Source organism: Sparus aurata, unplaced genomic scaffold, assembly GCF_900880675.1.
Source record: "Sparus aurata unplaced genomic scaffold, fSpaAur1.1, whole genome shotgun sequence".
NCBI lineage: Eukaryota > Metazoa > Chordata > Actinopteri > Spariformes > Sparidae > Sparus > Sparus aurata.
In genome coordinates, this window is record NW_022045223.1 from 1 (window position 1) to 27618 (window position 27618).

At 46.0% G+C, this 27618-nt stretch overlaps 1 protein-coding gene and 1 long non-coding RNA gene across 2 annotated transcripts; both read left to right on the plus strand.

Moving 5' to 3' along the window:
* Positions 1-44: 44 nt before the first annotated feature.
* Positions 45-5574, plus strand: LOC115578215 (uncharacterized). Its single transcript, XR_003983400.1, has 3 exons — positions 45-212; positions 5257-5309; positions 5482-5574. It is a non-coding gene; the product is annotated as an uncharacterized LOC115578215 (long non-coding RNA).
* A 5-nt stretch (positions 5575-5579) lies between these two features.
* LOC115578216 (thrombospondin-type laminin G domain and EAR repeat-containing protein) lies at positions 5580-26758 on the plus strand. The gene is made up of 15 exons (XM_030411083.1): positions 5580-5676; positions 7934-7998; positions 8105-8266; positions 8357-8589; positions 8792-8882; positions 8969-9122; positions 11589-11720; positions 12395-12512; positions 12599-12713; positions 15221-15401; positions 16171-16229; positions 19831-20007; positions 25565-25743; positions 25875-25976; positions 26096-26758. The coding sequence occupies exons 1-15, from the start codon at positions 5580-5582 to the stop codon at positions 26247-26249; spliced, it is 2019 nt and encodes a 672-aa protein (XP_030266943.1). The 3' UTR covers positions 26250-26758.
* The last annotated feature ends 860 nt before the right edge of the window (positions 26759-27618 follow it).

Here is a 27618-nt window from a genome sequence, read left to right on the forward strand (position 1 = left end):
GGACAGACAGACGTTTGTCTCTCAGGATGTTTCTATCCTTGCTTGATGAAGTCAAACAGAAGTAAAAACAACTGGACAACTCCTCATTTTGTTTCCAACTGAAGCATTGCTTTAGACGACATCTTCATGCTGATGTTGGACCGTCCTGAATGTTTGAAGCTGATCCGGGATCAGATTGAAAACGTCTGGATTAACCTCTGATCTCTGACCAGGTTTGAGTTCACATTTTTAACAAAATGCTAAATTAATGGCTTTAAATCATGTTGAACTCACCAACATTAGGATGTTGATACCAAACATGATCTGATGGTTTCATGAAGTAGACTCAGGACTCAGTGAGAGCTGGTGAGCTGGAGTCCATCTCTCCCCTCGTTCACTGTCACTGCGCTCGTTATACTAGTTAATAATGAAGTTGTTGAAAACAATTGTTAAACATAATGAAAACTGGGATTGTTGTTATTTGACAATCTGTCAAAAATGTGAAGCCTGCAGTAAAACTGAGGCATATTTTAGTTTCAGGATCAGCTGGTTTCTTATTTTTATCATCTCAAAATAAGTTTTAATGATGCAGGTGTTGTTAATATCTTTGTTCCGGCTGGTCGATTACAGTCGCTCGGCCTCAGGTGAAATAAAATACAGATGCTGCTCCACATTAAAATAAAACCTGGAACTTCTGTATCTGTAGTCAGGTGGTACGTCAGCAGACACTTCTGTATCTGTAGTCAGGTGGTACGTCAGCTTCACTTCTGTATCTGTAGTCAGGGGGTACGTCAGCAGACACTTCTGTATCTGTAGTCAGGTGGTATTTCAGCTTCACTTCTGTATCTGTAGTCAGGTGGTACGTCAGCAGACACTTCTGTATCTGTAGTCAGGTGGTATGTCAGCTTCACTCCTGTATCTGTTGTCAGGTCGTACGTCAGCTTCACTTCTGCATCTGTAGTCAGGTGGTACATCAGCAAACACTTCTGTATCTGTAGTCAGGTGGTACGTCAGCTTCACTTCTGTATCTGTAGTCAGGTGGTACGTCAGCAGACACTTCTGTATCTGCAGTCAGGTGGTACGTCAGCTTCACTTCTGTATCTGTAGTCAGGTGGTACGTCAGCTTCACTTCTGTATCTGTAGTCAGGTGGTACGTCAGCTTCACTTCTGTATCTGCAGTCAGGTTGTACGTCAGCTTCACTTCTGTATCTGCAGTCAGGTGGTACGTCAGCTTCACTTCTGTATATGTAGTCAGGTGGTACGTCAGCTTCACTTCTGTATCTGCAGTCAGGTGGTACGTCAGCTTCACTTCTGTATCTGCAGTCAGGTGCTACGTCAGCTTCACTTCTGTGTCTGTAGTCAGGTGGTAAGTCAGCTTCACTTCTGTATCTGTAGTCAGGTGGTACGTCAGCAGACACTTCTATATCTGTAGTCAGGTGGTACGTCAGCTTCAGTCCTGTACCTGTAGTCAGGTGGTACGTCAGCAGACACTTCTGTAGTCAGGTGGTACGTCAGCTTCACTTCTGTATCTTCAGTCAGGTGGTACGTCAGCAGACACTCCTGTATCTGTAGTCAGGTGGTACGTCAGCAGACACTTCTGTATCTGTAGTCAGGTGGTACGTCAGCTTCAGTCCTGTACCTGTAGTCAGGTGGTACGTCAGCAGACACTTCTGTATCTGTAGTCAGGCGGTATGTCAGCTTCGCTTCTGTATCTGTAGTCAGGTGGTACGTCAGCTTCACTTCTGTATCTGTAGTCAGGTGGTACGTCAGCTTCACTTCTGTATCTGTAGTCAGGTGGTGCGTCAGCTTCACTTCTGTATCTGTAGTCAGGTGGTGCGTCAGCTTCACTTCTGTATCTGTAGTCAGGTGGTAAATCAGCTTCACTGCTGTATCTGTAGTCAGGTGGTGCGTCAGCTTCACTTCTGTATCTGTAGTCAGGTGGTGCTTCAGCTTCACTTCTGTGTCTGTAGTCAGGTGGTGCGTCAGCTTCACTTCTGTATCTGTAGTCAGGTGGTATGTCAGCAGACACTTCTGTATCTGTAGTCAGGTGGTACGTCAGCAGACACTTCTGTATCTGCAGTCAGGTGGTATGTCAGCTTCACTTCTGTATCTGTAGTCAGGTTGTATCTCAGCTTCACTCCTGTATCTGTAGTCAGGTAGTACGTCAGCTTCACTCCTGTATCTGTAGTCAGGTGGTACGTCAGCAGACAGTGCTGTATCCATAGTCAGGTGGTGCGTCAGCTTCACTTCTGTATCTGTAGTCAGGTGGTATGTCAGCAGACACTTCTGTATCTGTAGTCAGGTGGTACGTCAGCAGACATTCTGTATCTGCAGTCAGGTGGTACGTCAGCAGACACTTCTATATCTGTAGTCAGGTGGTACGTCAGCTTCAGTCCTGTACCTGTAGTCAGGTGGTACGTCAGCAGACACTTCTGTAGTCAGGTGGTACGTCAGCTTCACTTCTGTATCTTCAGTCAGGTGGTACGTCAGCAGACACTCCTGTATCTGTAGTCAGGTGGTACGTCAGCAGACACTTCTGTATCTGTAGTCAGGTGGTACGTCAGCTTCAGTCCTGTACCTGTAGTCAGGTGGTACGTCAGCAGACACTTCTGTATCTGTAGTCAGGCGGTATGTCAGCTTCGCTTCTGTATCTGTAGTCAGGTGGTACGTCAGCTTCACTTCTGTATCTGTAGTCAGGTGGTAAATCAGCTTCACTGCTGTATCTGTAGTCAGGTGGTGCGTCAGCTTCACTTCTGTATCTGTAGTCAGGTGGTGCTTCAGCTTCACTTCTGTGTCTGTAGTCAGGTGGTGCGTCAGCTTCACTTCTGTATCTGTAGTCAGGTGGTATGTCAGCAGACACTTCTGTATCTGTAGTCAGGTGGTACGTCAGCAGACACTTCTGTATCTGCAGTCAGGTGGTATGTCAGCTTCACTTCTGTATCTGTAGTCAGGTTGTATCTCAGCTTCACTCCTGTATCTGTAGTCAGGTAGTACGTCAGCTTCACTCCTGTATCTGTAGTCAGGTGGTACGTCAGCAGACAGTGCTGTATCCATAGTCAGGTGGTGCGTCAGCTTCACTTCTGTATCTGTAGTCAGGTGGTATGTCAGCAGACACTTCTGTATCTGTAGTCAGGTGGTACGTCAGCAGACACTTCTGTATCTGCAGTCAGGTGGTATGTCAGCTTCACTTCTGTATCTGTAGTCAGGTGGTACCTCAGCTTCACTTCTGTATCTGTAGTTAGGTGGTACATCAGCTTCACTCCTGTATCTGTAGTCAGGTGGTACGTCAGCAGACACTGCTGTATCTGTAGTCAGGTGGTGCGTCAGCTTCACTTCTGTATCTGTAGTCAGGTGGTGTGTCAGCTTCACTTCTGTATCTGTAGTCAGGCGGTGCGTCAGCTTCACTTCTGTATCTGTAGTCAGGTGGTATGTCAGCAGACACTTCTGTATCTGTAGTCAGGTGGTACGTCAGCAGACACTTCTGTATCTGCAGTCAGGAGGTATGTCAGCTTCACTTCTGTATCTGTAGTCAGGTGGTACCTCAGCTTCACTCCTGTATCTGTAGTCAGGTGGTACGTCAGCTTCACTTCTGTATCTGTAGACAGGTGGTGCGTCAGCTTCACTTCTGTATCTGTAGTCAGGTGGTACGTCAGCTTCACTCCTGTATCTGCAGTCAGGTGGTATGTCAGCTTCACTTCTGTATCTGTAGTCAGGTGGTATGTCAGCTTCACTCCTGTATCTGTAGTCAGGTGGTACCTCAGCTTCACTCCTGTATCTGTTGTCAGGTGGTATGTCAGCTTCACTTCTGTATCTGTAGTCAGGTGGTACGTCAGCAGACACTCCTGTATCTGCAGTCAGGTGGTATGTCAGCTTCACTTCTGTATCTGTAGTCAGGTGGTGCGTCAGCTTCACTTCTGTATCTGTAGTCAGGTGGTACCTCAGCTTCACTCCTGTATCTGTTGTCAGGTGGTACCTCAGCTTCACTCCTGTATCTGTAGTCAGGTGGTGCGTCAGCTTCACTCCTGTATCTGTAGTCAGGTGGTGCGTCAGCTACACTCCTGTATCTGTAGTCAGGTGGTGCATCAGCTTCACTTCTGTATCTGTAGTCAGGTGGTACGTCAGCAGACACTCCTGTATCTGCAGTCAGGTGGTATGTCAGCTTCACTTCTGTATCTGTAGTCAGGTGGTGCGTCAGCTTCACTTCTGTATCTGTAGTCAGGTGGTACCTCAGCTTCACTCCTGTATCTGTTGTCAGGTGGTACCTCAGCTTCACTCCTGTATCTGTAGTCAGGTGGTGCGTCTGCTTCACTCCTGTATCTGTAGTCAGGTGGTGCGTCAGCTTCATTCCTGTATCTCTAGTCAGGTGGTGCATCAGCTTCACTTCTGTATCTGTAGTCAGGTGGTACCTCGGCTTCACTCCTGTATCTGTAGTCAAGTGGTACCTCAGCTTCACTCCTGTATCTGTAGTCAGGTGGTACGTCAGCTTCACTTCTGTATCTGTAGTCAAGTGGTGCATCAGCTTCACTTCTGTATCTGTAGTCAGGTGGTATGTCAGCTTCACTCCTGTATCTGCAGTCTGGTGGTATGTCAGCTTCACTTCTGTATCTGTAGTCAGGTGGTATGTCAGCTTCACTCCTGTATCTGTAGTCAGGTGGTACCTCAGCTTCACTCCTGTATCTGTTGTCAGGTGGTATGTCAGCTTCACTCCTGTATCTGTAGTCAGGTGGTACCTCAGCTTCACTCCTGTATCTGTAGTCAGGTGGTACGTCAGGTTCACTTCTGTATCTGTAGTCAGGTGGTACGTCAGCTTCACTTCTGTATCTGTAGTCAGGTGGTACGTCAGCTTCACTGCTGTATCTGTTGTCAGGTGGTACATCAGTTGAGAGCCACAGGGCAGGAGTCGTTGGGACTAGACTTTGCAGACTTTTTAGATGCAGGTTTGTTTCAGCTAGCCGACTGGCTCATGTTTTCAGTACACGACCTGGGATGTTATCGGGCCCAGCAGCTTCACTGTTATTCCCTCTCAGCCGGACCTGGAGCACTGACGGTGGCCGGTCCTCTGGAGGCAGCGGAGACTTTACAGCTGAGTCTTTGTTGAGGGGGTTTGCTAGTGTCCCAAATCATCTTTATCTTGAAAAGTTATAAGTTCGTGTGGTTGTCAAGTAGCATACCAAATAAACTGTTCAATAAAGTCTGGAAAACTTACAGATTAAACCTTTACAGAAGCTCGAAGTTGTTATTGTTTGTTCACATCTAAGTTTTTACTTTATTTTCTAGGTTTGACAAATCCCAGAAGCAGAAGATCAATGAGCTGATGAAAGAGGCTGAAGGTGATTCTTCTCCATCATTTCCATTCGAACATCAATATACGTAGTGCGCTTTGATTAAAGCCACCAGAGATGAAAAAAGGTTAAAGAAAGAAAAAAGAACTGCATTTTGTGTTTATGCTAAAGAAGAGGAATGTTTTTAAGAACATTGTGTTTTTGTCCTGGCCTGGTGCAGTTCGTCTTTCAGCCGGAGAATGACGCTGAGCAAAGCCGGTCACAGAGCAGCTCAGTGAGGTGGACTCAGTCACACATCGCTGACGGCAGGCAGGCGTGATGCTCGTGTGTCGCGCCCCGCTGCTCACCTGGGTGCTGCTCACCTGGGTGCTGCTCGCTGCCGGAGTCCAAAGCCAGAGCTGGAGACCCTGTACAGGTACGAGGATGTAGGTGTGAGATAAATGCCTCGATGAGAAGACTCAACAGAACGCTTTACAGGATTTAGAGAATATTGAATTTGGGATTAGCATTAAAGGAACATCCATCACTGGTTCCCTGCCGTCCTCCAGATACACATATCCCTTCAGGGTGTCCAGTACAGAGACAGCTTTAGCTTAGTTTAGCTCAAAGACTGGAAACAGGTGGAAACTGTTAGCCTAGCTTCACCAAAGCCAAAATTCTACAGAACGTAGTAAACACTGACGTTAGCACAAGCCTACATTTGAACTGATAACAGCGACCGCACTGCGACTGAGTCCTGAACCCAAACTGGGGTCAAACAACTTGAAGTGAACTGACTGACTGACTGGTTGGACTTTTCTTCTCCTAATCTCTGTGTGAATTAGTCTTCTCTCTTTATCCTGCGATCATTAACATGAAATCAGTCTGTGGTCGCTGAGCGCCGGCTGCTCTGTTTCATGTGTTTCAGACGTTTTTCTGCAGCTTTGTGCTTCGTTGTTTTTTTGTGTCTTTGAAATGTGAGCTGGGCTTCTGTGCATGCCGTCCCCTCCCTCCATTCAGCCTGCATTCACCCTCTGATCCTGCTGCAGCGACAACACACAGGCCGTCCACCAGCTTAAAGGGGAATTCCACATAAAAACTTATATCAAGCTGTTGCTGTCAGTTCAGAAACAAAGATTTAAACTCCCTCTGCGTCTCGTCTTACATCGTCTGTCACCTTTTACATTTGGTGTCAGTGTTTCTCTGAACACACAGACACTGAAGTCTGAAGCTGAAGCACCTCAGTTGTGTTCAGCAGCCAGAAACTCTCCCAGCAGCTGCTGCTGTGTTTAACATGACGTCACGTCAGTCAAAGATTTAATATAAAGATTTCAATCCACACACTTCTTGATCCTCAGGTTGGTCCATATCCTCAAGACATTTAAGGAAACAAACATTCACATCATGATCATGTGTTGCTTCAATATACACATTTCCTCTGCATCCCCACACGTCCCTCCATCCCTCCATCACTTCCCTCCATCCCTCCGTCACGTCCCTCCATCCCTCCGTCACGTTCCTCCGTCACGTCCCTCCATCCCTCAGTCACGTCCCTCCATCCCTCCGTCGCGTCCCTCCATCCCATCCCTCCATCCCTCCGTCATGTCCCTCCATCCCATCCCTCCATCCCTCCGTCATATCCCTCCATCCCTTGTCACGTTCCTCCACCACGTCCCTCCATCCCTCTGTCACGTCCCTCCATCCCTCCGTCACGTCCCTCCATCCCTCCGTCATGTCCCTCCATCCCTCCATCCCATCCCTCCATCCCATCCCTCCATCCCTCCGTCATATCCCTCCATCCCTCGTCACGTTCCTCCACCACGTCCCTCCATCCCTCTGTCACGTCCCTCCATCCCTCCGTCATGTCCCTCCATCCCTCCATCCCATCCCTCCATCCCATCCCTCCATCCCTCCGTCACGTCCCTCCATCACGTTCCTCCATCCCTCCGTCACATCCCTCCATCCCTCAGTCACGTCCCTCCATCCCTCCGTCACATCCCTCCACATGTTAATCTGTAGATGTCGTTCCGTCAGAACTCTGTACTTCGTTACTTTGTGGGTTACTTCATGACTTTAGATATTACTCCGACTCTGTTCAGTGCTTTGTTCATTACTCAGTATCTCAGTCTGTGACTCCGGACGTTATTCTGTTTTACTCAAACTTAACAACTGATTTCTAGAAGTACAGAAATGTAGCCGTCTGTCTCACATTGAGCCTCAAAGTGAAACGTTTCAGGATAAAACTGGCTGATATAATATTGTTCTCGCTGAAGAACATCCCATCATTACAACAGGAACCTGCTCAATCTGATATCTGTAAGTCCACACAGCTCTGGTTTTATTTTTAGATCAATGAGCCACAGATGGAGGAATAAAACAGCCCTGAGATGATCATGTGATAAAACTAAACTGCAGCGTTAAACTGATAATGGTTAGTGAGCGTAGAGCTCATTTACATCTGAGAGCTGATAATTATCATCCAGCTGACCACATGACAGACTGTGACACACTTATCATCCACGTGGAGGAAGAAAGAGATCAGATACAGAAGAAGCAGCTGTTGGATAACGTCTCAAACTTTACTGACTCACTCATTTCATCCCGTCTCTGTTTTCATTTCATGTCAGTTAAAATCAACTTTCTGAAGCTTTTCTGAGCAGCGTTCACTAACACACTGATCTGTTTCTCCTCAGACCTGCTGCCTCTGGACCTGCTGGCCAGAGCGCTGCCGAGCCCGGGACAAGCCCCGCCCACGCAGGTAGGACACCTGAGGGGATGGAGGGAGGGGCGAACAGGTGAAAAGTGAGCGATGAAGGTATGAAGAGATACACGATAAATAATGAATCAATGAAATGATCAATCAGGTGCAGATGGTTCAGTCCAAAGGGTCCAGAGGTCTCCGATTGGCCGGCGCCATGGTGACAGCGCTGAGTTTCCCTTCCTCCCAGATCTTCACTAACTGTGACTACTTCCCTGCTGAGTTCTCATTGGTCGCCACCATCAAGACACCGAGACTGACACAGAAGGTGACCCAGGAGAACTGATTAGAACCTGGAGGAGTTAGATCCAGTGTGGTCCAGTCTGTTCTAACCTGCTCTTCCTCTCTCTGTCTCCAGAGGAATGAGTACATCTTCTCTGTGGTGGAGGAGAGTTCTGATTCGCTGTTGCTTGGGTTACGTGTCTCAGAGAACCGCCTCCATTTTGTTGCAATGCCCCCCGGCGCTGGTGGGCGGAGTCGGCTGATCTTTAAGGACGTTGAACTGGATGATAACCGCTGGCACACGGTGGTTCTGGCCGTCACCGGACTGTACGCCACACTGACCGTCGACTGTGGACTGCCTCTGGAGCTGTGAGTCGCTGTCAGTCCAGTTTAGCCTGGTTCAGTTGAGTCCAGTTCAGACTGGTTCAGTTGAGTCCAGTTCAGACTGGTTCAGTTGAGTCCAGTTCAGACTGGTTCATAGTTTAGTCAGAAGCAAGACGACTGAGAGACTCAGACCGTGTTTGCTCTTCTGACAGAACAGACTGTCGTTAACTGGTTTTCTGTCTCCCAGTAAACAGGTCCGGCACTTCCCCAGCACTCTGAGCACCAGAGGGTCCAGGTTCTTCATCGGCAGCAGGAGGAGGATGAGGGGACGCTTCTCTGTGAGTCTGAGATCAGGATCAGGATTCAGTCAGACCTTCAGGGTCCTGCTGCCCGTTAAACCCACTCACATGTTCTCTGTGTTCAGGGTTTACTGCGACAGCTCGTTCTGCTTCCTGGTTCAGATGCAACGCCCAGACTGTGTCCGACCTCTGACCCCAACCTGGCCGAGCTGTCCGTCCCCCAGGTCCTGAAGTCCACCCCTCTGCAGCCTGACCACCACGGGCCAGTTTACCCGTACGGTAAGGAGATTAAAGTGGCCAATAACCAGGAACCAGCAGCGGGCAGCAGTGGGTGGTAAACATCCTCCTGAGGACATCGTGATCTCTCTCTAAACTTCATTAAATCCACTTAGAAATCTGAGAAAAAAGACCATTCAGAACTTGCCTGAGAATTTTCATGATTTAAATTTTTGTTCAGTTTCAAAGTGATCTGGTGAAAGTTGTCTGGACAGCCATGAGCACACTGTTAGCATGTTAGCAGGAGCTGCTATCAGCTCGTTCGGCACTCTGTGAGTTGAGATTATTTGATAAAATGTAAAAAAAAAAACAAAAAAAAAAAACAGGTTAAAAATGGGACTTGGGTTGTAGTTGTTCTTGTTCTGTGGTTACACTGTCACACATGTTCAGAGTCGGATCAGGATCAGGTTCACATCCGGGCCCTCTGACCGCTCTTACCTTCAGTGTTGGTGGTTTTGGTTGTGATGGTATCAGTGATTCTGTAATCTGAGCTCCTGAATGACTGACAGGACGGAAGAGCTGCTTCCTGTGTGTGTGTGTGTGTGTGTGTGTGTGTGAGTGTGTGTGTGTGTGTGTGTGTGTGTGTGTGTGAGTGTGTCTGACAGACCATTACAGCTACAGGTTTTCTGTTTCACTGTGTGTGTATGTCTGAGTGTAGGCATCAGTTTGATTGACAGTTGGGTCTCTGCTACTGTTTGATGTGTGTTTCCATGACAACAGAGTCAGACAGGTGCTCACTATCAGCTTTAAAAACACCAACACCATACAGGTGTGTGTGTGTTATTCTGTCCACCTGCCCTTTGTGAAACACTTGACATATTTCAAGTCATTTAAATTGAATCTGATAATTCATGCAGAGAGACGTGAAGAAGACAGAACAGACTCTCATGTTGGAAATAAAACCCAGTGCTTAACGTTTAGCTGGTAAGCTAACATTTCATCCAGATATTGTTGGCTGTGTAAAAGTTTAGCTCATTAGTAAGAGAGTTTGTGTTTGAGGACGGAGGAAGAATGAGAACAGTCGGGACACAATTTGACAAACTGGGGGCTCGAAATGAGTTAGCCTGCTCGCTAATGTTAGCATAACAGTCCCCCTTTGTTGGTAATGGATATACAATCCTAATAAATCTCATAAACCAACGGATTTCCTTTACTGTCTGAGTATTGAGCTGTGTAAGTCTTTTCTAAGCAGCCTTAGGCTCAGAGTATTAATGAAGTTCAGCGGACTGAACTCTGTGTCTGATATATCACAAACTCTGTCTCTTTATGACTCAGTTCATGTGAACCTGAATCATGCGAGTCGTCTGTGGTGTGTTTGATTTACGTACCTGCCCACAGCTGAGTGCACTACTAAGTCAACTTTACTTCAGGCACCAAACCTCTTTGTCAATTATTAATAAAGTAAAGTCTGGAGAAAACCAGCGGCCAAAGGTCATGCATCATGCTAACAGACTGAGGCTAAAGCTAACAGGTCCCAGGTCATGCATCATGCTAACAGACTGAGGCTAAAGCTAACAGGTCCCAGGTCATGCTTCATGCTAACAGACTGAGGCTAAAGCTAACAGGTCATGAGATAAAGCTGTGTCTGACTGTGGTTTAACAGGACTGCTTTATATTCAGTCACAGAGACGTGATGCCGGCAGAGTTCAGTGTTTATTGTCCTGATGTGTCTTTGAGGTAATTCAGTGGTCGTTCTGTCTGCAGGCAGATTAAACCTCATCACCATCAGTCTGTTATCAGCTCTCTCCCTTCAGGTGATTCAGACTGATGTGTAATGATGTAAGAGTCTTCTCTCCTGTCAGCTTGTTATGAAGACGTGTGTTTGAAGGAGTGACGAAAACCTCCATTAGCTTCACTTCATTAACACAGTGAGCTGTCAGCTCAACCACACAGTCAGATTCAGTTACTGTTCAGATGCAGACGGTGAGAGACAGTCAGCTCTGTCACTGTGGGATTGTTCTGCTCAACAGGGACTTTCCATCACACTTAGTGATGTTTACCTGCACCTTCACCTGTCTGCAGTACTGCTGATGTACTCAAGTACAAATATGAGGTACTTATTTACATAAGTATTTACTTTTCATGCTACTTTTTTTTACTTTGTGTTTTACTGAACTACATTTGTCAGCTGTGGTTGTAATTGTAATTGTAGTGTTATCTTCAACATTCACGTGAAAAGTATGTAAGGTAGTTAGCTGATAGCTGAAAACACTTTAATCTGTCACTTAAACAAAACTAACTTATCATGATGATTATTTTACCACTTATTTATTGTATTAGCTGTTTATATATCTTATTTAATTATGTTCTATCTGTTCACTGTGTTATATTTGTGAAATGTCTACAGGCCAGCTCGGGGCCCCAAGCAATTGCTTGGTTTGCTTGCCTTCTCGCGACGGGCCTGTACACACGTATCATATTATAACACCATCTTTACTCGCGGTTGTTGCTTGTGTTGTTGTGTTTCAGAGGCAGAGGCCAGGGTGACTCTGGGAAATCCTCCTCCATGTTCAGGACCAGAACAGGGTCAGCTGTGGTTCAACGCTCAGAGGAAAGGTCTGTTCATCTGTGACGGACTCAGCTGGAGCGCACTGCTGCAGAGTAAGTCTAAAGATTTATATCTACAGTCTGTGACTGGATGGATTTGTAATCAAACAGAGTGTGAGATGAAATGACTGATTTATTTCACATCCACATCAAACCCAACATTTTTCAGGGAATAGAAAAAGTTAAGTAGGAAGTGAAATCAGATTCAGTCGACTTGCAGACGTCAGCAGATACTCCAATACTCTGAAACATTAGTTCACCAGAAGTATCTTGAGTGAGTTACTTCATTATGAGACAAATACTGTTGTGATTTAATCAGAAGTTCATATTATGAAAGAATACATGTTTGAGAATAAATGTAAACTCTGATCACAGGTCAAAGAAATGTTGCTGGAGGCTGATGACACCTAACACATCAGAATAAAGATTAAATAACAATAATAGAATCTACATGTGTCACACTGCATCTTCTTTGTTGTAAACACTGTACAGCTGTTTTCATTTTAAAACAGATATTTTACATATTTCTTGTTCTTGCCTACTTATAGTTCTTAATGTTTGCACCACTCTACTGTAACTGTTACACACTGTAAAGGCCACAGTTTGTACTCAGTGCTGTAAAACACAGCAAAAGTCAAGAAGCCCTGTTGCATTAAATGTGTAGCACAAGGTAAAATACTGGTGCTTCTACTACATACGTGTCCTCGGTGGTCTCGTGTTCACTGCAGATGAGGAGCGTTTGGATTACGTGGAGGACTACCAGGATCTGTACACCAGCTCAGAAACCTTTGACGTTGAGGTCTTCTCCATCCCGTCTGAAGGCCTCTTCATGGCTGCAGCCAACAGGTTCACAAAGACAAAGACTCAAATATGTCTCATGTAAGAACGGGACCGGATTATTCACCACATATCTCTCATAAATCCTCCTGCAGGGACTCGCGGCCCGGTTCTGGGATCTACAAATGGACGGACGGGTCGTTCCAGCTGTACCAGAACATCAGCACTCAGGAGGCTCGAGCCTGGAAACATTTCACCATCGACAACAAGGTGAGAGCTGCTCCAGCTCGTAAACGTCTCGTTACTGCTGGACTGAATATTACCAACAGATTAATCCTGACGCTAAATTCCAACATGAAACAAATATGAACGTTATTTATGTCAGTATGCTGCATGTTTACAGGTTTACAGGTTTATGGACTTGTTGTTGCTCCAGATTAATAAAATACAGACTTGACATGAAAAACATTCCACTTACAATCTGAGTAACTCTGTGATTCTTAAGAGCCACCTCTAGTCCTGAAAGGGGCCTTGAAGTCTGTCTTTCTTTGTTTTATAAATGAACTAACGTTTGAATGAACATGAAACATTGAGGAGTATTGACGAGGTGAGAGCTGCTCCAGCTTCAAACGGTTTGTAACCTCAGGACAGCGTTCTCCTTCAGATTACAATTACACATCACAAACAAGTGATAGGAGACACTGATTCACAATCTTTATTAAACCAAAAGTAAAAAGTAGTAGAAAAAACCGAAACGACAGAAAACAACAAACCTATACAATAATTTGAAATACAGCTGACTGGTGTTTTAATGTGAAACATCTGCATAGAGCTCCATAATCACAACTGGTGCTCTGCAGAAGCTGACCAACTGTTTTGACCTTTCAGTATTTTAACACTGTGTTGCTAATGTTGCTAATGTTGCTAATGTTACCGGTTCTTAGAAGGAGACAAGAAACTGATTTACTGAACCAAGTGAAAAATTAAGATAAAACAGGAAACGGCAACAAAACAACTGAGACTATGTCCTTCCATTACACCATGGATGACAATGTAACTTTCAGGAATATATTGTCCTCTTTTTGTCCTCTGTTTGACCTCTGTTTGACCTCTGACCTCTGTTTGACCTCTGTTTGTCGTCTGTTTGTCCTCTGTCCTGTTTGTCCTCTGTTTGTCCTCTGTCCGTCCTCTGTCCGTCCTCTGTTTGTCCTCTGACCTCTGTTTGACCTCTGTTTGTCCTCTGTTTGTCCTCTGTTTGTCCTCTGTCCGTCCTCTGTCCGTCCTCTGTTTGACCTCTGTTTGTCCTCTGACCTCTGTTTGACCTCTGTTTGTCCTCTGTTTGACCTCTGTTTGTCTTCTGTTTGACCTCTGTTTGTCCTCTGTCCTGTCCGTCCTCTGTCTGTCCTCTGTTTGTCCTCTGTTTGTCCTCTGTTTGAACTCTGACCTCTGTTTGATCTCTGTTTGTCCTCTGTTTGACCTCTGTTTGTCCTCTGTCCTGTTTGACCTCTGTTTGACCTCTGTTTGTCCTCTGTTTGACCTCTGTTTGTCCTCTGTTTGACCTCTGTTTGTGCTCTGTTTGACCTCTGTTTGACCTCTGTTTGTCCTCTGTCCTGTTTGACCTCTTTTTGACCTCTGTTTGTCCTCTGTTTGACCTCTGTTTGTCCTCTGTTTGACCTCTGTTTGACCTCTGTTTGACCTCTGTTTGTCCTCTGTTTGACCTCTGTTTGTCCTCTGTTTGTCCTCTGTTTGACCTCTGTCCTGTCTGTCCTCTGTTTGACCTCTGTTTGTCCTCTGTTTGTCCTCTGTCCTCTGTTTGACCTCTGTCCTCTGTTTGACCTCTGTTTGACCTCTGTCCTGTTTGACCTCTGTTTGACCTCTGTTTGTCCTCTGTTTGACCTCTGTTTGTGCTCTGTTTGACCTCTGTCCTCTGTTTGACCTCTGTTTGTCCTCTGTCCTGTTTGACCTCTGTTTGACCTCTGTTTGTCCTCTGTTTGACCTCTGTTTGACCTCTGTTTGTCCTCTGTTTGACCTCTGTTTGTCCTCTGTTTGACCTCTGTTTGTGCTCTGTTTGACCTCTGTTTGTCCTCTGTTTGTCCTCTGTTTGACCTCTGTTTGTCCTCTGTTTGACCTCTGTCCTGTCTGTCCTCTGTTTGACCTCTGTTTGTCCTCTGTCCTCTGTTTGTCCTCTGTCCTGTTTGACCTCTGTTTGACCTCTGTTTGTCCTCTGTTTGACCTCTGTTTGTCCTCTGTTTGACCTCTGTTTGTGCTCTGTTTGACCTCTGTTTGACCTCTATTTGTCCTCTTCCCTCTGTTTGACCTGTGTCCTCTGTTTGTCCTCTGTTTGTCCTCTGTTTGACCTCTGTTTGACCTCTGTTTGACCTCTGTTTGACCTGTGACCTGTGACCTCTGACCTGTGACGTGTGGTTGACTCGTAACTCTGAAGCTTTTATCTGCTCAGGATGATTTGAGACTCAGAGACTTTTAAAGGTCAAAGACAAACCAAAGAGAAAGAGACTGAGTTGTTTGTTGTGCTCACATTGTGTTGGTTTAGTTTGTTCAGTGTTGAGACAGGTGTGAACATTAAGCTCTGCAGGTCGACAGGTCGACAGGTCGACAGTACGACGTCTCATTACAGCAGAGCAGCACGTTGAAAAACAGGGAAATACTACAGCCTCAAATACAGTTTATTTAAAAAAAGAACAGACTCAGACTGAAAGTGTCTTTGGATTTTATTTGTCCTGAGAGATAAAAGTTGAAGTCTCTTTTTTCTTGGACAGATTTTCCTCGTGGTGGCGAACTCCCGGGAGTCGGAGCCTGAGCTGTCAATCATCTATAAGTGGAATCAGCGGCGGCGGCGTTTCCTCCGTCACCAGAATCTGGAGACTCACTCAGCTGTGGACTGGGAGGCCTTTCAAATCCACAACCACAGCTTCCTGGTGGTAGCCAATCACAGACGAGGTAAACAGCCACTGTCAGGCCTGCTCCACATGTATATGGGTTCTCTGTAGAACAGGGTATGAGGAACCCGGCCGCTGGGACCAGCTGTCTGATCCGTGTGTTACTGAGCTGAGTCCGTTCACTCGGAACAAAGTCAAACATGTTCCAAAACCTGCTGTGATATTCAAGAGCAGGATGAAGTTTTATTGACATCGTTAACATCAAACACACCTCCACCTGCTGTGTGTGTGTGTGTGTGTGTGTGTGTGTGCTGTGAAGATAAAACACTCACTGATCTGAGCTGAAAAGAAGGAAAGATTGTTTATGATCTGACCATCTGAAAGAAAACGATGGAGAGAGAAAGAAAGAAAGAAAGAAAGAAAGAAAGAAAGAAAGAAAGAAAGAAAGAGAGCAGATGCAGGTGTACTGTGGTTAGGTCACACACACACACACACACACACACACACACACACTCATTTAAAGGAACAGTGCAACATGTTGGCAGATCTTCTCCAGCATCATCTCAGAAGTTGGATTTGTTGGAAGTCAATTGATTTCCATTTGTGGAGGTGAACCTTTTATTTTGAAGGATTTGTGCTTTCATTTAGTCGCTTCTTGTTTTAATTTCATAAATATTATTCAAAAAAACAGTGTGTGTGTTAAAATAAATTAATTAGAGTATTACTGCCATAAGAACATTGTTGGTCCCCTCCCTGCATAACGATGTGGACGAGTCACTGATGTGTTGTTTACATTTAAGCTGATTAAAGTGTCCCTGTGTGTCCTTCAGCCAGAGACTCAAACCACAACATCCACAGTGTGATCTACAGGTGGGACCCAAACACAAAGGTAACACTGTCCTCTGTCCAGAATCATGTCAAACCAAAAAAGAGGACACGTCTAAGTCTGCATTGTGTCCCAACTTTCACATGCTGTCCTCTCCTGGCTCTTCTTATCCTCTCCTGACTCTTCTTGTCCTTCTCTGGCTCTTCTTGTCCTCTCCTAGCTCTTCTGGTCCTCTCCTGACTCTTCTTGTCCTCTCCCGGCCCTTCTTGTCCTCTCCCGACACTTCTTGTCCTTCTCTGGCTCTTCTTGTCCTCTCCTAGCTCTTCTGGTCCTCTCCTGACTCTTCTTGTCCTCTCCTGACTCTTCTTATCCTCTCCCGGCTCTTCTTGTCCTCTCCCGACTCTTCCCGTCCTCTCCCGGCTCTTCTTATCCTCTCCCGACTCTTCTTATCCTCTCCCGGCTCTTCTTATCCTCTCCGGACTCTTCTTATCCTCTCCTGGCTCTTCTTGTCCTCTCCCGACTGTTCTTGTCCTTCTCTGGATCTTCTTGTCCTCTCCTAGCTCTTCTTATCCCCTCCTGGCTCTTCTTGTCCTCTCCGGGCTCTTCTTGTCCTCTCCCGACTCTTCTTGTCCTTCTCTGGCTCTTTTTGTCCTCTCCTGACTCTTCTTATCCTCTCCCGGCTCTTCTTGTCCTCTCCCGACTCTTCCCGTCCTCTCACGGCCCTTCTTGTCCTCCCCGACTCTTCTTGTCCTCTCCCGACTCTTCTTGTCCTCTCCTGACTCTTCTTGTCCTCTTCTGACTCTTCTTGTCCTCTCCTGACTCTTCCCGTCCTCTTCTGACTCTTCTTGTCCTCTCCCGACTCTTCTTGTCCTCTCCCGACTCTTCCTGTCCTCTCCTGGCTCTTCTTATCCTCTCTGGACTCTTCTTGTCCTCTCCTGACTCTTCTTATCCTCTCCCGGCTCTTCTTGTCCTCTCCCGGCTCTTCCTGTCCTCTCCCCTGGCTCTTCTTATCCTCTCCGGACTCTTCTTATCCTCTCCGGACTCTTCTTATCCTCTCCCGGCTCTCCTTATCCTCTCCCGGCTCTTCTTGTCCTCTACCGAGTCTTCTTGTCCTTCTCTGGCTCTTCTTGTCCTCTCCTAGCTCTTCTTATCCTCTCCTGGCTCTTCTTATCCTCTCCCGGCTCTTCTTGTCCTCTCCCGACTCTTCTTGTCCTTCTCTGGCTCTTCTTGTCCTCTCCTAGCTCCTCTTGTCCTCTCCCGACTCTCCCTGTCCTCTCACGGCCCTTCTTGTCCTCCCCCGACTCTTCTTGTCCTCTCCCGACTCTTCTTGTCCTCTCCTGACTCTTCCCGTCCTCTTCTGACTCCCTAGTCCTCTCCTGACTCTTCCGTCCTCTTCTGACTCTTCTTGTCCTCTCCCGACTGTTCTTGTCCTCTCCCAACTCTTCCCGTCCTCTCCTGGCTCTTCTTATCCTCTCCGGACTCTTCTTATCCTCTCCGGGCTCTTCTTGTCCTCTCCCGACTCTTCTTGTCCTTCTCTGGCTCTTCTTGTCCTCTCCTAGCTCTTCTTATCCCCTCCTGGCTCTTCTTATCCTCTCCTGGCTCTTCTTGTCCTCTCCCGACTCTTCTTGTCCTTCTCTGGCTCTTCTTGTCCTCTCCTAGCTCTTCTTGTCATCTCCTGACTCTTCTTATCCTCTCCCGGCTCTTCTTGTCCTCTCCCGATTCTTCCCGTCCTCTCACGGCCCATCTTGTCCTCCCCGACTCTTCCTGTCCTCTCCTGACTCTTCTTGTCCTCTCCTGACTCTTCCCGTCCTCTTCTGACTCTTCTTGTCCTCTCCTGACTCTTCCCGTCCTCTTCTGACTCTTCTTGTCCTCTCCTGACTCTTCCCGTCCTCTTCTGACTCCCTAGTCCTCTCCTGACTCTTCCCGTCCTCTTCTGACTCTTCTTGTCCTCTCCCGACTCTTCTTGTCCTCTCCCGACTCTTCCCGTCCTCTCCTGGCTCTTCTTATCCTCTCCGGACTCTTCTTATCCTCTCCGGGCTCTTCTTATCCTCTCCCGGCTCTTCTTATCCTCTCCCGGCTCTTCTTGTCCTCTCCCGACTCTTCTTGTCCTTCTCTGGCTCTTCTTGTCCTCTCCTGGCTCTTCTTATCCTCTCCCGGCTCTTCTTATCCTTTCCCGGCTCTTCTTGTCCTCTCCCGACTCTTCTTGTCCTTCTCTGGCTCTTCTTGTCCTCTCCTAGCTCTTCTTATCCCCTCCTGGCTCTTCTTATCCTCTCCTGGCTCTTCTTGTCCTCTCCCGACTCTTCTTGTCCTTCTCTGGCTCTTCTTGTCCTCTCCTAGCTCTTCTTGTCCTCTCCTGACTCTTCTTATCCTCTCCCAGCTCTTCTTGTCCTCTCCCGATTCTTCCCGTCCTCTCACGGCCCTTCTTGTCCTCCCCGACTCTTCTTGTCCTCTCCCGACTCTTCTTGTCCTCTCCTGACTCTTCCCGTCCTCTTCTGACTCTTCTTGTCCTCTCCTGACTCTTCCCGTCCTCTTCCGACTCTTCTTGTCCTCTCCTGACTCTTCCCGTCCTCTTCTGACTCTTCTTGTCCTCTCCTGACTCTTCCCGTCCTCTTCTGACTCTTCTTGTCCTCTCCTGACTCTTCCCGTCCTCTTCTGACTCCCTAGTCCTCTCCTGACTCTTCCCGTTCTCTTCTGACTCTTCTTGTCCTCTCCCGACTCTTCTTGTCCTCTCCCGACTCTTCCCGTCCTCTCCTGGCTCTTCTTATCCTCTCCGGACTCTTCTTATCCTCTCCGGGCTCTTCTTGTCCTCTCCCGGCTCTTCTTATCCTCTCCCGGCTCTTCTTGTCCTCTCCCGACTCTTCTTGTCCTTCTCTGGCTCTTCTTGTCCTCTCCTGGCTCTTCTTATCCTCTCCCGGCTCTTCTTATCCTTTCCCGGCTCTTCTTGTCCTCTCCAGACTCTTCTTGTCCTTCTCTGGCTCTTCTTGTCCTCTCCTAGCTCTTCTTGTCCTCTCCTGACTCTTCTTATCCTCTCCCGGCTCTTCTTGTCCTCTCCCAACTCTTCCCGTCCTCTCACGGCCCTTCTTGTCCTCTCCCGACTCTTCACGTCCTCTTCTGACTCTTCGTGTCCTTCTCTGGCTCTTCTTGTCCTCTCCTGACTGTTCCCGTCCTCTTCTGACTCTTCTTGTCCTCTCCCGACTCTTCTTGTCCTCTCCCGACTCTTCCCGTCCTCTCCCGGCTCTTCTTGTCCTCTCTCGACCCTTCTTGTCCTCTCCTGGCTCTTCTTGTCCTCTCCCGACTCTTCCCGTCCTCTCCCGGCCCTTCTTGTCCTCTCCCGGCTCTTCTTGTCCTCTCTCGACCCTTCTTGTCCTCTCCCGGCTCTTCTTGTCCTCTCTCGGCCCTTCTTGTCCTTGCCCGACTCTTCTTGTCCTCTCCCGACTCTTCTTGTCCTCTCCAGACTCTTCTTGTCCTCTCCCGGCTCTTCTTGTCCTCTCTCTGCCCTTCTCGTCCTCTCCCGGCCCTTCTCGTCCTCTCCCGGCTCTCCTTGTCCTCTCCCGGCTCTCCTTGTCCTCTACCGGCTCTTCTTGTCCTCTCCCGACTCTTCTTGTCCTGTCTTGTGTTGTCCTCTTTTATTTCTCACCCTCTTTTGTCTCCTCTGTCCCTCCAGCTGTTTGAGGTGAATCAGACTCTGTCCACGTCCGGGGCGTACGACTGGGAGTTCTTCTCGGTCGGACCGTACCACTTCCTCGTGGTCGCCAACACCTTCGATGGTCGGACCACCACCATCAGCTCCACCGTCTACGTCTGGTTGGATGGCTGCTTCCAGACCTTCCAGAGCATCCCGGTCAGTGTCTTTGTGTGGTAGATCAGGACTTTGTCTCTCGCTTTTCCATCCGGCCATCTGGTTGAAGCTTCGTGATGTAGAATCAGTAAATCTCTTGTTGGTGCCCTCTTCTAAGGAGGACCAAACCTGACATAAGTATGAATAAATAAATAAATAAATAAATGCATAAATAAATACATAAATAAATAAATACATAAATAAATGCTGAAATAAATAAATAAATGTATAAATAAATAAATGCATAAATAAATACATGCATAAATAAATGAATAAATAAATAAATGCTGAAATAAATGTATAAATAAATAAATAAATACAAGTATAAATAAAAGAATAAATGCTTTTTATTTATTTATACATTTCTGTTCACCTACATTTATTTATTTCTGTATTTCTGTTCACCTACACTTATTTATTTCTGTATTTCTGTTCACCTACATTTATTTATTTCTGTATTTCTGTGTCCATATGTAAATGAGGAGGTAGGAGGTCCTAACCTCAGTCAAGAGCATGATTGGTCAAATCGGAGAGCCAGACAAAAGCAAACGATTCCTGATCTCAAGCCTCGCTCTCTGTAACGTTGTAAACAGCTCCAGTTAGCTTAAGGGCCTCGACCAGTGTGACAGGTTAACTGGAGTTCATTTTAACTTGCGAGGGTCCCAGTTGTGCTGGTGGTGTGGTTTGAGAATCCTGTCTGGAGAGCCATGTCCGCTAACCAGGAAAAACATTCTGCTCATCGCTCCAAGTCATGTATACGTGTGTTTGTTTTGACGTGGCTTGAACACTTCTATCCACACGGAGAAGCCGGGGCTGCGACTTGCAAACCACTGCTAGACGACCGCTACAGAGCACAAATCGTCCAAAAGTGCATGTTGTCGTTCTCATATCTTTGTCGTGAATCTCTGTACTCTCAAACAACTCATGTGTGGAACAGTATTAAGCATTTGTTCACGCCGAGCGGCTCGAGAGCGGCGTGGACACCGCTGTTAGCAGTTAGCTGCTCGCTGTAGCGCTAAGAGCGTAGCGTCCAGGTTAACTGTTGACACATGTTACCACCGAGAGTGAGATACATGTCTGGGCTTTCCTATGAACTATTGTCGCTACTGGTGTTTGTATCACAGGTTGATCTGGACGTCTCACGATTTGCCACAGCTGATTGACCTCACGCTGAGCTCGGGCTGGATGTCAACGTACTCTGCAGACTGTTTGACCAGCAGGCTGTATGACAGTGTACAGTTTTCACACCGACTTAGCTTCAGCTTAATAACGATGTATGCGGCTCGGAACGATGGCTTTAAGTGACCATTTGAACAGTGCGGAATGAAAAATACCCGATGGTAACCGGTGTCACAAGGTAGCCTGGACGCTGCGCTATAGCGAGCAGCTAACAGCTAACATAAGAGCTAAAAGGGGTCTCCACTCCGCTCTCGAGCCGCTCGGCGTGAACAAATGCCTCAGCCTGTTCCACCCATGAGTTATTTGAGAGTACAGAGATTCACAACAAAGATATGAGACCGACAACATGCAGTTTTGGACGATTTGTGCTCTGTAGCGCTCGTCTAGAATAACGTTACACATATACATGACTTGGAGCGATGAGCAGAATGTTTTTCCTGGTTAGCGGACATGGCTGAGGACCCCTCTCTCTCCAGACGGGATTCTCAGACCACACCACCAGCACACCTGGGACCTTCGCAAGTTAAAATGAACGCCAGTCAAATTCATAACTAAACCAGAGCTACATGAACAAATGTCAACAACTGCAGCTAACAGTTAGCTGAGCGGGCTTGCTGGTAGCCAGCAACATTCCTGTACAGTGTACAGGAATCAGCGCTGCTAGTAAGGCAGAAGTAGTAGACCCTCATCGAGCACACTCCTGTAACCAATCATGCTCTTGACTGAGGTTAGGACCTCCCACCTCCTCATTTACATATGGACACAGAAATACAGAAATAAATATATGTAGGTGAACAGAAATACAGAAATACAGAAATAAATAATAAATAATGTAGGTGAACAGAAATACAGAAATAAATAAAAAGCATTTATTCTTTTATTTATTTATTTATACATTTATTTCAGCATTTATTTATTTATTCATTTATTTGTGCATGTATTTATTTATGCATTTATTTATTTATACATGTATTTATTTATTTCAGCATTTATTTATTTATTTCAGCATTTATTTATGTATTCATTTAATTATTTATTTATGTATTTATTTATGCATTTATGCATTTATTTATTTATACTTATGTCAGGTTTGGTCCTCCATACTCTGCTGGTGGTTTGAGGAAAAACACTGATATGCGGAGATAAACATGGCTGTCATTCTCAGAAACACAAAGTTTTGATTTCACAATCAAACCTTCATTTTAAAGTTCAGACTTCGTTCTTCTGTTTGATCCTAATAATGATGTACAGTATATTTCTATTACTTGTGTGTGTAATTTATAGTTATGACATCATTTTCATCATGATTCACTTTCAGGTCTTTAACTTATTACGTCTGTTTTCCACAAACTTACAGAAAAAGATTTGTATGAACTCTGAACTGTGGCATCTTTCTCTCATGACTGAGAGATGTTTTTAATTCAGTTGTGACATCTTTTATTATCAGCATTAGATAATTTCCTCATAAATAATTCTGATCTTTTCATCTGAATTATGAGTTTTGACCTTCAGGCTCAGGAGCTGATGTGAGAAATCTTTGATCTTCTGTTGTAACTGTGAGACGTGGATCCCGACGATTTGGGAACTTTTTGTTGTAATTTTTTTTATTTTATTTGACAATTAATCTTAATTCAAAAACATGCAGATTATCCAAGACAGAAAAAATAAAAAACAAATGTTTCACATTTATCAGACGCTTCTGTCCAAAGTGACTTACAGTCATTCATATATTCATGGTGGCGGCTGCCATGCAAGACCAGCACACCAGGAGCAGTTTGGGGTTCAGTGTCTTGCCCAAGGACACTTTGACATGCACAGCAGGGGAATCGATCCAGCAACCTTCTGATTATAAGACACTGACTCTACCCCTGAGCCACAGCCTCAACAACACAGCATCATCTGCATTTTAACAAAGACAGTTAACTAAGAGTCAGATGGTCAGTAAATCACCTTCAGGACAAACTTCACATTCTGTTCTAACTAAGAAGAGAGAAATCATCAGGATTATAGATCAGATCCTGTAAACTGTTCTTCTTCTGTTTGGACTAAACTACCTGTCCAGGTGAGGCTCTACCTGTCCAGGTGAGACTCTACCTGTCCAGGTGAGGCTCTACCTGTCCAGGTGAGGCTTTACAGCAGAGAGCAGACAGACATGATGCAGAGGATTATGACAGTAATCACAGTGAGTCAGACACTGACAGCAGCTCGACGTGACGACATCCAACCACAAATCACACAGATGAAAATAATCTGCTGAGTCACGGCTGCAAGAAACTCTGAAGTCTGAGGAGACGTTCACAGATCTGATGCTTCTGTCTGGAGTCGTTTTTATGACTTACATCCAGAATCCAGCTTTCTAGTAACCGCTGACGGGTGCATGCTAACACTGTTAGCTAACAGTACAATCTTTAACCACATGTCAGCGTCTCAGAGATGAATTAATAATGAAGCTAATGTTCATTAGCAGCTCTGATGGATTCATCTGACCGATCACAGCTGACCTGCAGCCTCCCAGCTGTTTCCTGCTGCTCCTGTAATGAAGCTGCAGTTAAAAGGTCAAACTGTAATAAATCTGTGATGTGATGACAGACGATCACATCAAAGTGTTTCTGTTGAAATCAGGTTCACATTCATCAAAATGTGTTTTCACTTTTTCTGCTCAGTTCATGACACTCCGATTTAAAGGAAATGAAACCCTCCAATTAAAACACAGGAAACCAGAGGAGTGTAATTAATGAGACACACACACGCTGCAGGTGTGTGTGTGTGTGTGTGTGTGTGTGTGTGTGTGTGTGTGTGTGTGTGTGTGTGTGTGTGTGTGTGTGAGGGGGTTTCCAGCAGCAGACTGTTTGGACTCGTTCATCAGGGCGGATCATCTGACTGAAGACTTTTATTGGATTTTAAAACCACAAAAAACATGTTAAAGCTTCATGAACCTTTAATTTAACTTCAGCAGCAGTCACAGCCAGCAGGGAGAACATCAACCTGTTTACACCACGTGGAAAACATCTGGAAACACATCCCAGCAGGGTCCACAGCTGGACCACAGACATACAAGCCCTGGCAGCGCCCTCTGGAGGCTGCAGTGGTCAATACAGCCAGAATGAAAAACATACTGATAGTTTATGTAAAAGCTCTGAAATGTATTTAATTTGATGTTATTTAATCTAAAATGCAACTAAACATGTAAAATAACGAAAACGAAATCCTGCCCTGTAGTATGTAAAGTGCCGTGCTGGAGATCAGAAGCCCTGAAGTCAAACTCCTGCAGGAGGTTTGACCCGTGTTGTCTCCTGACACCAACATTGTTTGAACCCGTTACAGTTGAGTGCTGACAGGGACTCCGACCCAAAACCCAAAACTACAGAAGCTCTCTAACAAGCAGCTGACAGCCGCCGACGCAGTGGCACAACCGTACTTTGAGCCTAAATGCTAACATGCTAACATGCGAACATGCTGATGTTAAGCAGGTACAATGGTTAACATGGGAACCTTCTTCATGAAGTATCAGAAGCTTCATTCTGAGTCTATACAGTAAATATTCTTCTCATATATAAATACAGAATCTTCTGATGGAGACAAATCAATATCAATTTCAGGCTGAAAATACCTTCTGACCAGCCACATCCAGGTCAAGCCCCGCCCACTCCCTCATACAGGTGATTGTGTCCTCGCTCATTCTTAAAGCTGACATTTGATATCAGCAGTAAACAAAGTCCAGCTGAGCCTCTGAGGACCTTGAGTATTTCATCACTATCTGTACAACGCTTGTTGAGATACTTCATTAAAAACACACATGTGAACGTGATGTGAGCTCAAGGAACGTAAAGTTTGAGGGTCTCAACCCCCGTTTGGACTTGAGCCTGACTCATTGGTTTTGATTCTGACTTGGACCTCGGCTTTGACTCAGTTGAAAGTCACTTTAGTCCTCATCTAGCTTTGACATCTGTCCCAACCCCATTTGGACCTGATCTTGATTCTGGCTCAACTTGAGTTAGAACCCATCTGGATTCTTTGGATGTTCATGGACCGTCACTTTTGACTGCTCATCACCCGTTTGGACTCTGTCTCGACTTGTGTCATGCCATGTTGGTGCTGCAACCAAGGACAATCCCTGTTAGCTGTGGGTGTTCTGAGGATAATGTTCTGACTTTGACTCATCTCAGTCTCCTAAATGTTTTACAGTAGAAGTTTCTCAGTCTTATTATTATTGTACTGTGAGTGGGCCTGGTCTCAGTGTGGGCAGTATTGTTTACCTCTTTGTGTTCCTGTAATTGTTGGGTAAGTTTATGTACTTTAGTAAAATGTAGCTTTAATCTCTGTTCTGCAGGTGGAAAAAGGTCAGAAAGGTTGTCAAAATAAATGTGTGCTGTGTCTGCAGACGGTGGGAGCGACAGACTGGGAGACATTTCAGATCGATGGCAGGTTCTTTCTCGCCGTCGCCAACAGTCAGAAGGTTTCAGACCGTGGCCCGAGTCTCTACACCATCAACTCCACCGTGTACGAACTCAACACCTTCACACAGACCTTCATCCGCTTCCAAGACATCCTCACACACAGGTGAGCACCTGTTCATTAACCTGGGGTCCACCTGTGGGTCTACCACCTCTGTACCTGAACCAGAAGACAATTCAGAAGGATGTAGCGACCAAAGAGTTTTCAATGTTTTTCTTTTTGATTGTTGTCTTCAGCGCTGTGGACTGGGAGTTCTTCACCATCGGAGAGGAGAAGTTCTTGGTTGTGGCGAACTCTCACGATGGCAGCTCGTACTCTCTGAACAGTGTCGTCTACAGGTTTGTACCTCCTGTCAGAGGTTTGAGGGACATCTTTAGGTTTCCGTTGGTGTCAGTTGTCTCCGTTGCTTCAGATTTTGTGTATTTAAAGGTTATTTTTTCTGTTTGTTTGGTCTCAGGTGGCAGGGTTACGAGGGCTTTGTTCCGGTCCACAGCCTGCCGACGTTCGGCTGCAGAGACTGGGAACACTTCAACACTGAAGAAGGCTCCTTCCTCATCTACTCCAGTGCCACCTCCAGACTCAGCAAGGTCTTCAAACTCAGGACGTACTGAATCAAACTCCATCCGACAGCTCGAGCGTCAACCTCAGAACCTGAAGGAGAGCTCTCAGCCTTCACAGCAGATCCTCAATCTGCAAAACCACTTTCCTCTTCAGAACTGAATCAAGTCTTCAGAGTTACCGCCTCACAGAAGTTTCAGCAGTCCAATCCTGCTCGGATTTTGTTTCAGCTTCGTCCTTCAGGGCTCAAAAACAGTTTATAAAACCGTCAGGTCACGTTAAGCTCTCCTGAAAAGCTGCTGCTCCCAAATGAGAAACTTCTTGATTGAGATAAAATGTTTTATTAAATGAGAGTGTCATAAATTATCATCAGCTACACAAAGATCCAGCACAAGATCTAGTGAGGTTCTTTACTCACATTCAGGTTCTACAGCCAAGTTCTGGTCTGTATGTATGGCTCAAGTGAAGTTTTGGATTTGAACTTTAAAGTTTTTATCTAGTTGTAAAAAGTGAACATCTTCTCATCTAAACTTCCTGAAGACTGTTTCTGTTTGAAATGTCCTGTTGACTGAGGGGCCGTCCAGACGAGAACGCACATGTATTGCATCGTTTTGGCCGACCGTCCACACGGATCCTGAAAACGCAGCGCTTGAAAACGCACTTTTTTGAAAACGGGTCTCAGGGTGGAAAAATCTGAAAACGCAGCCCTCTCGTTCTCATGTGGACGGCGAATCCGCATAACTTCCAAAACGATGACGCCATCGCCCCACCCCTCTGAACCCCGCGACGTCTCATGACAACAACAACAACAATGGCGGACTACATGCTCGTGTTCGTGCAGCAGAAGATATTGAGCCTTTCTTGCAACTTCCTCTCCTTGTAGTTGAGTGTGAGTCTCAGCAGCAGTCCGACCTCAACAGTCCACACAAACGATTCTGGTTTCCTTGCACTCGCCATTTTCATCTTCTTCTTGTTGTGTTCGGTTTCTCCGTCTACTGTCTGTTTACAGCGAGCGCTCCATCTCTTCTTCTCTGTCTTGGTGAATGTCAAGCGCCACCTAGAGGCTGGAATATGAACTACAGCGTTTTCGGTCGTTTTCAGTGGATCCGTGTGGACGCAAATATTCTTGAAACGATGCCGAGGAAGACGGAGGAAATAAAGATCCTTTTCGTCTGTGTGGACGGCCCCTGAATCCAACGCGAGCTGCTGCTCAGCGATGTGAAGAAGAAGAAGAAGAAGTCACACTGAGTGATGTTAACGACTTTAACTCCCCTCCTGCTGTATCTCTCCTTCTCATGACCAACGACTCCTTCAGGGCTCGACCACATCAAAAGCTCAAAATAGAAACCATCATTTAATTCTTTGTTGCACTTTTCTTCAAGGTGGTTTACAAGAAGTCACGTCAAGCATCGCCGTTGAGTA

What these genes read in the sequence shown, in the direction of transcription:
- LOC115578216 (XM_030411083.1), top strand. Translation starts at nt 5,580, where the DNA reads ATGCTCGTGTGTCGCGCCCCGCTGCTCACCTGGGTGCTGCTCACCTGG. An exon ending in GACAAGCCCCGCCCACGCAG is followed by an intron (nt 7,999 to 8,104) that starts GTAGGACACCTG and finishes ATGATCAATCAG; the next exon opens with GTGCAGATGGTTCAGTCCAA. An exon ending in GGTGGGACCCAAACACAAAG is followed by an intron (nt 16,230 to 19,830) that starts GTAACACTGTCC and finishes CTGTCCCTCCAG; the next exon opens with CTGTTTGAGGTGAATCAGAC.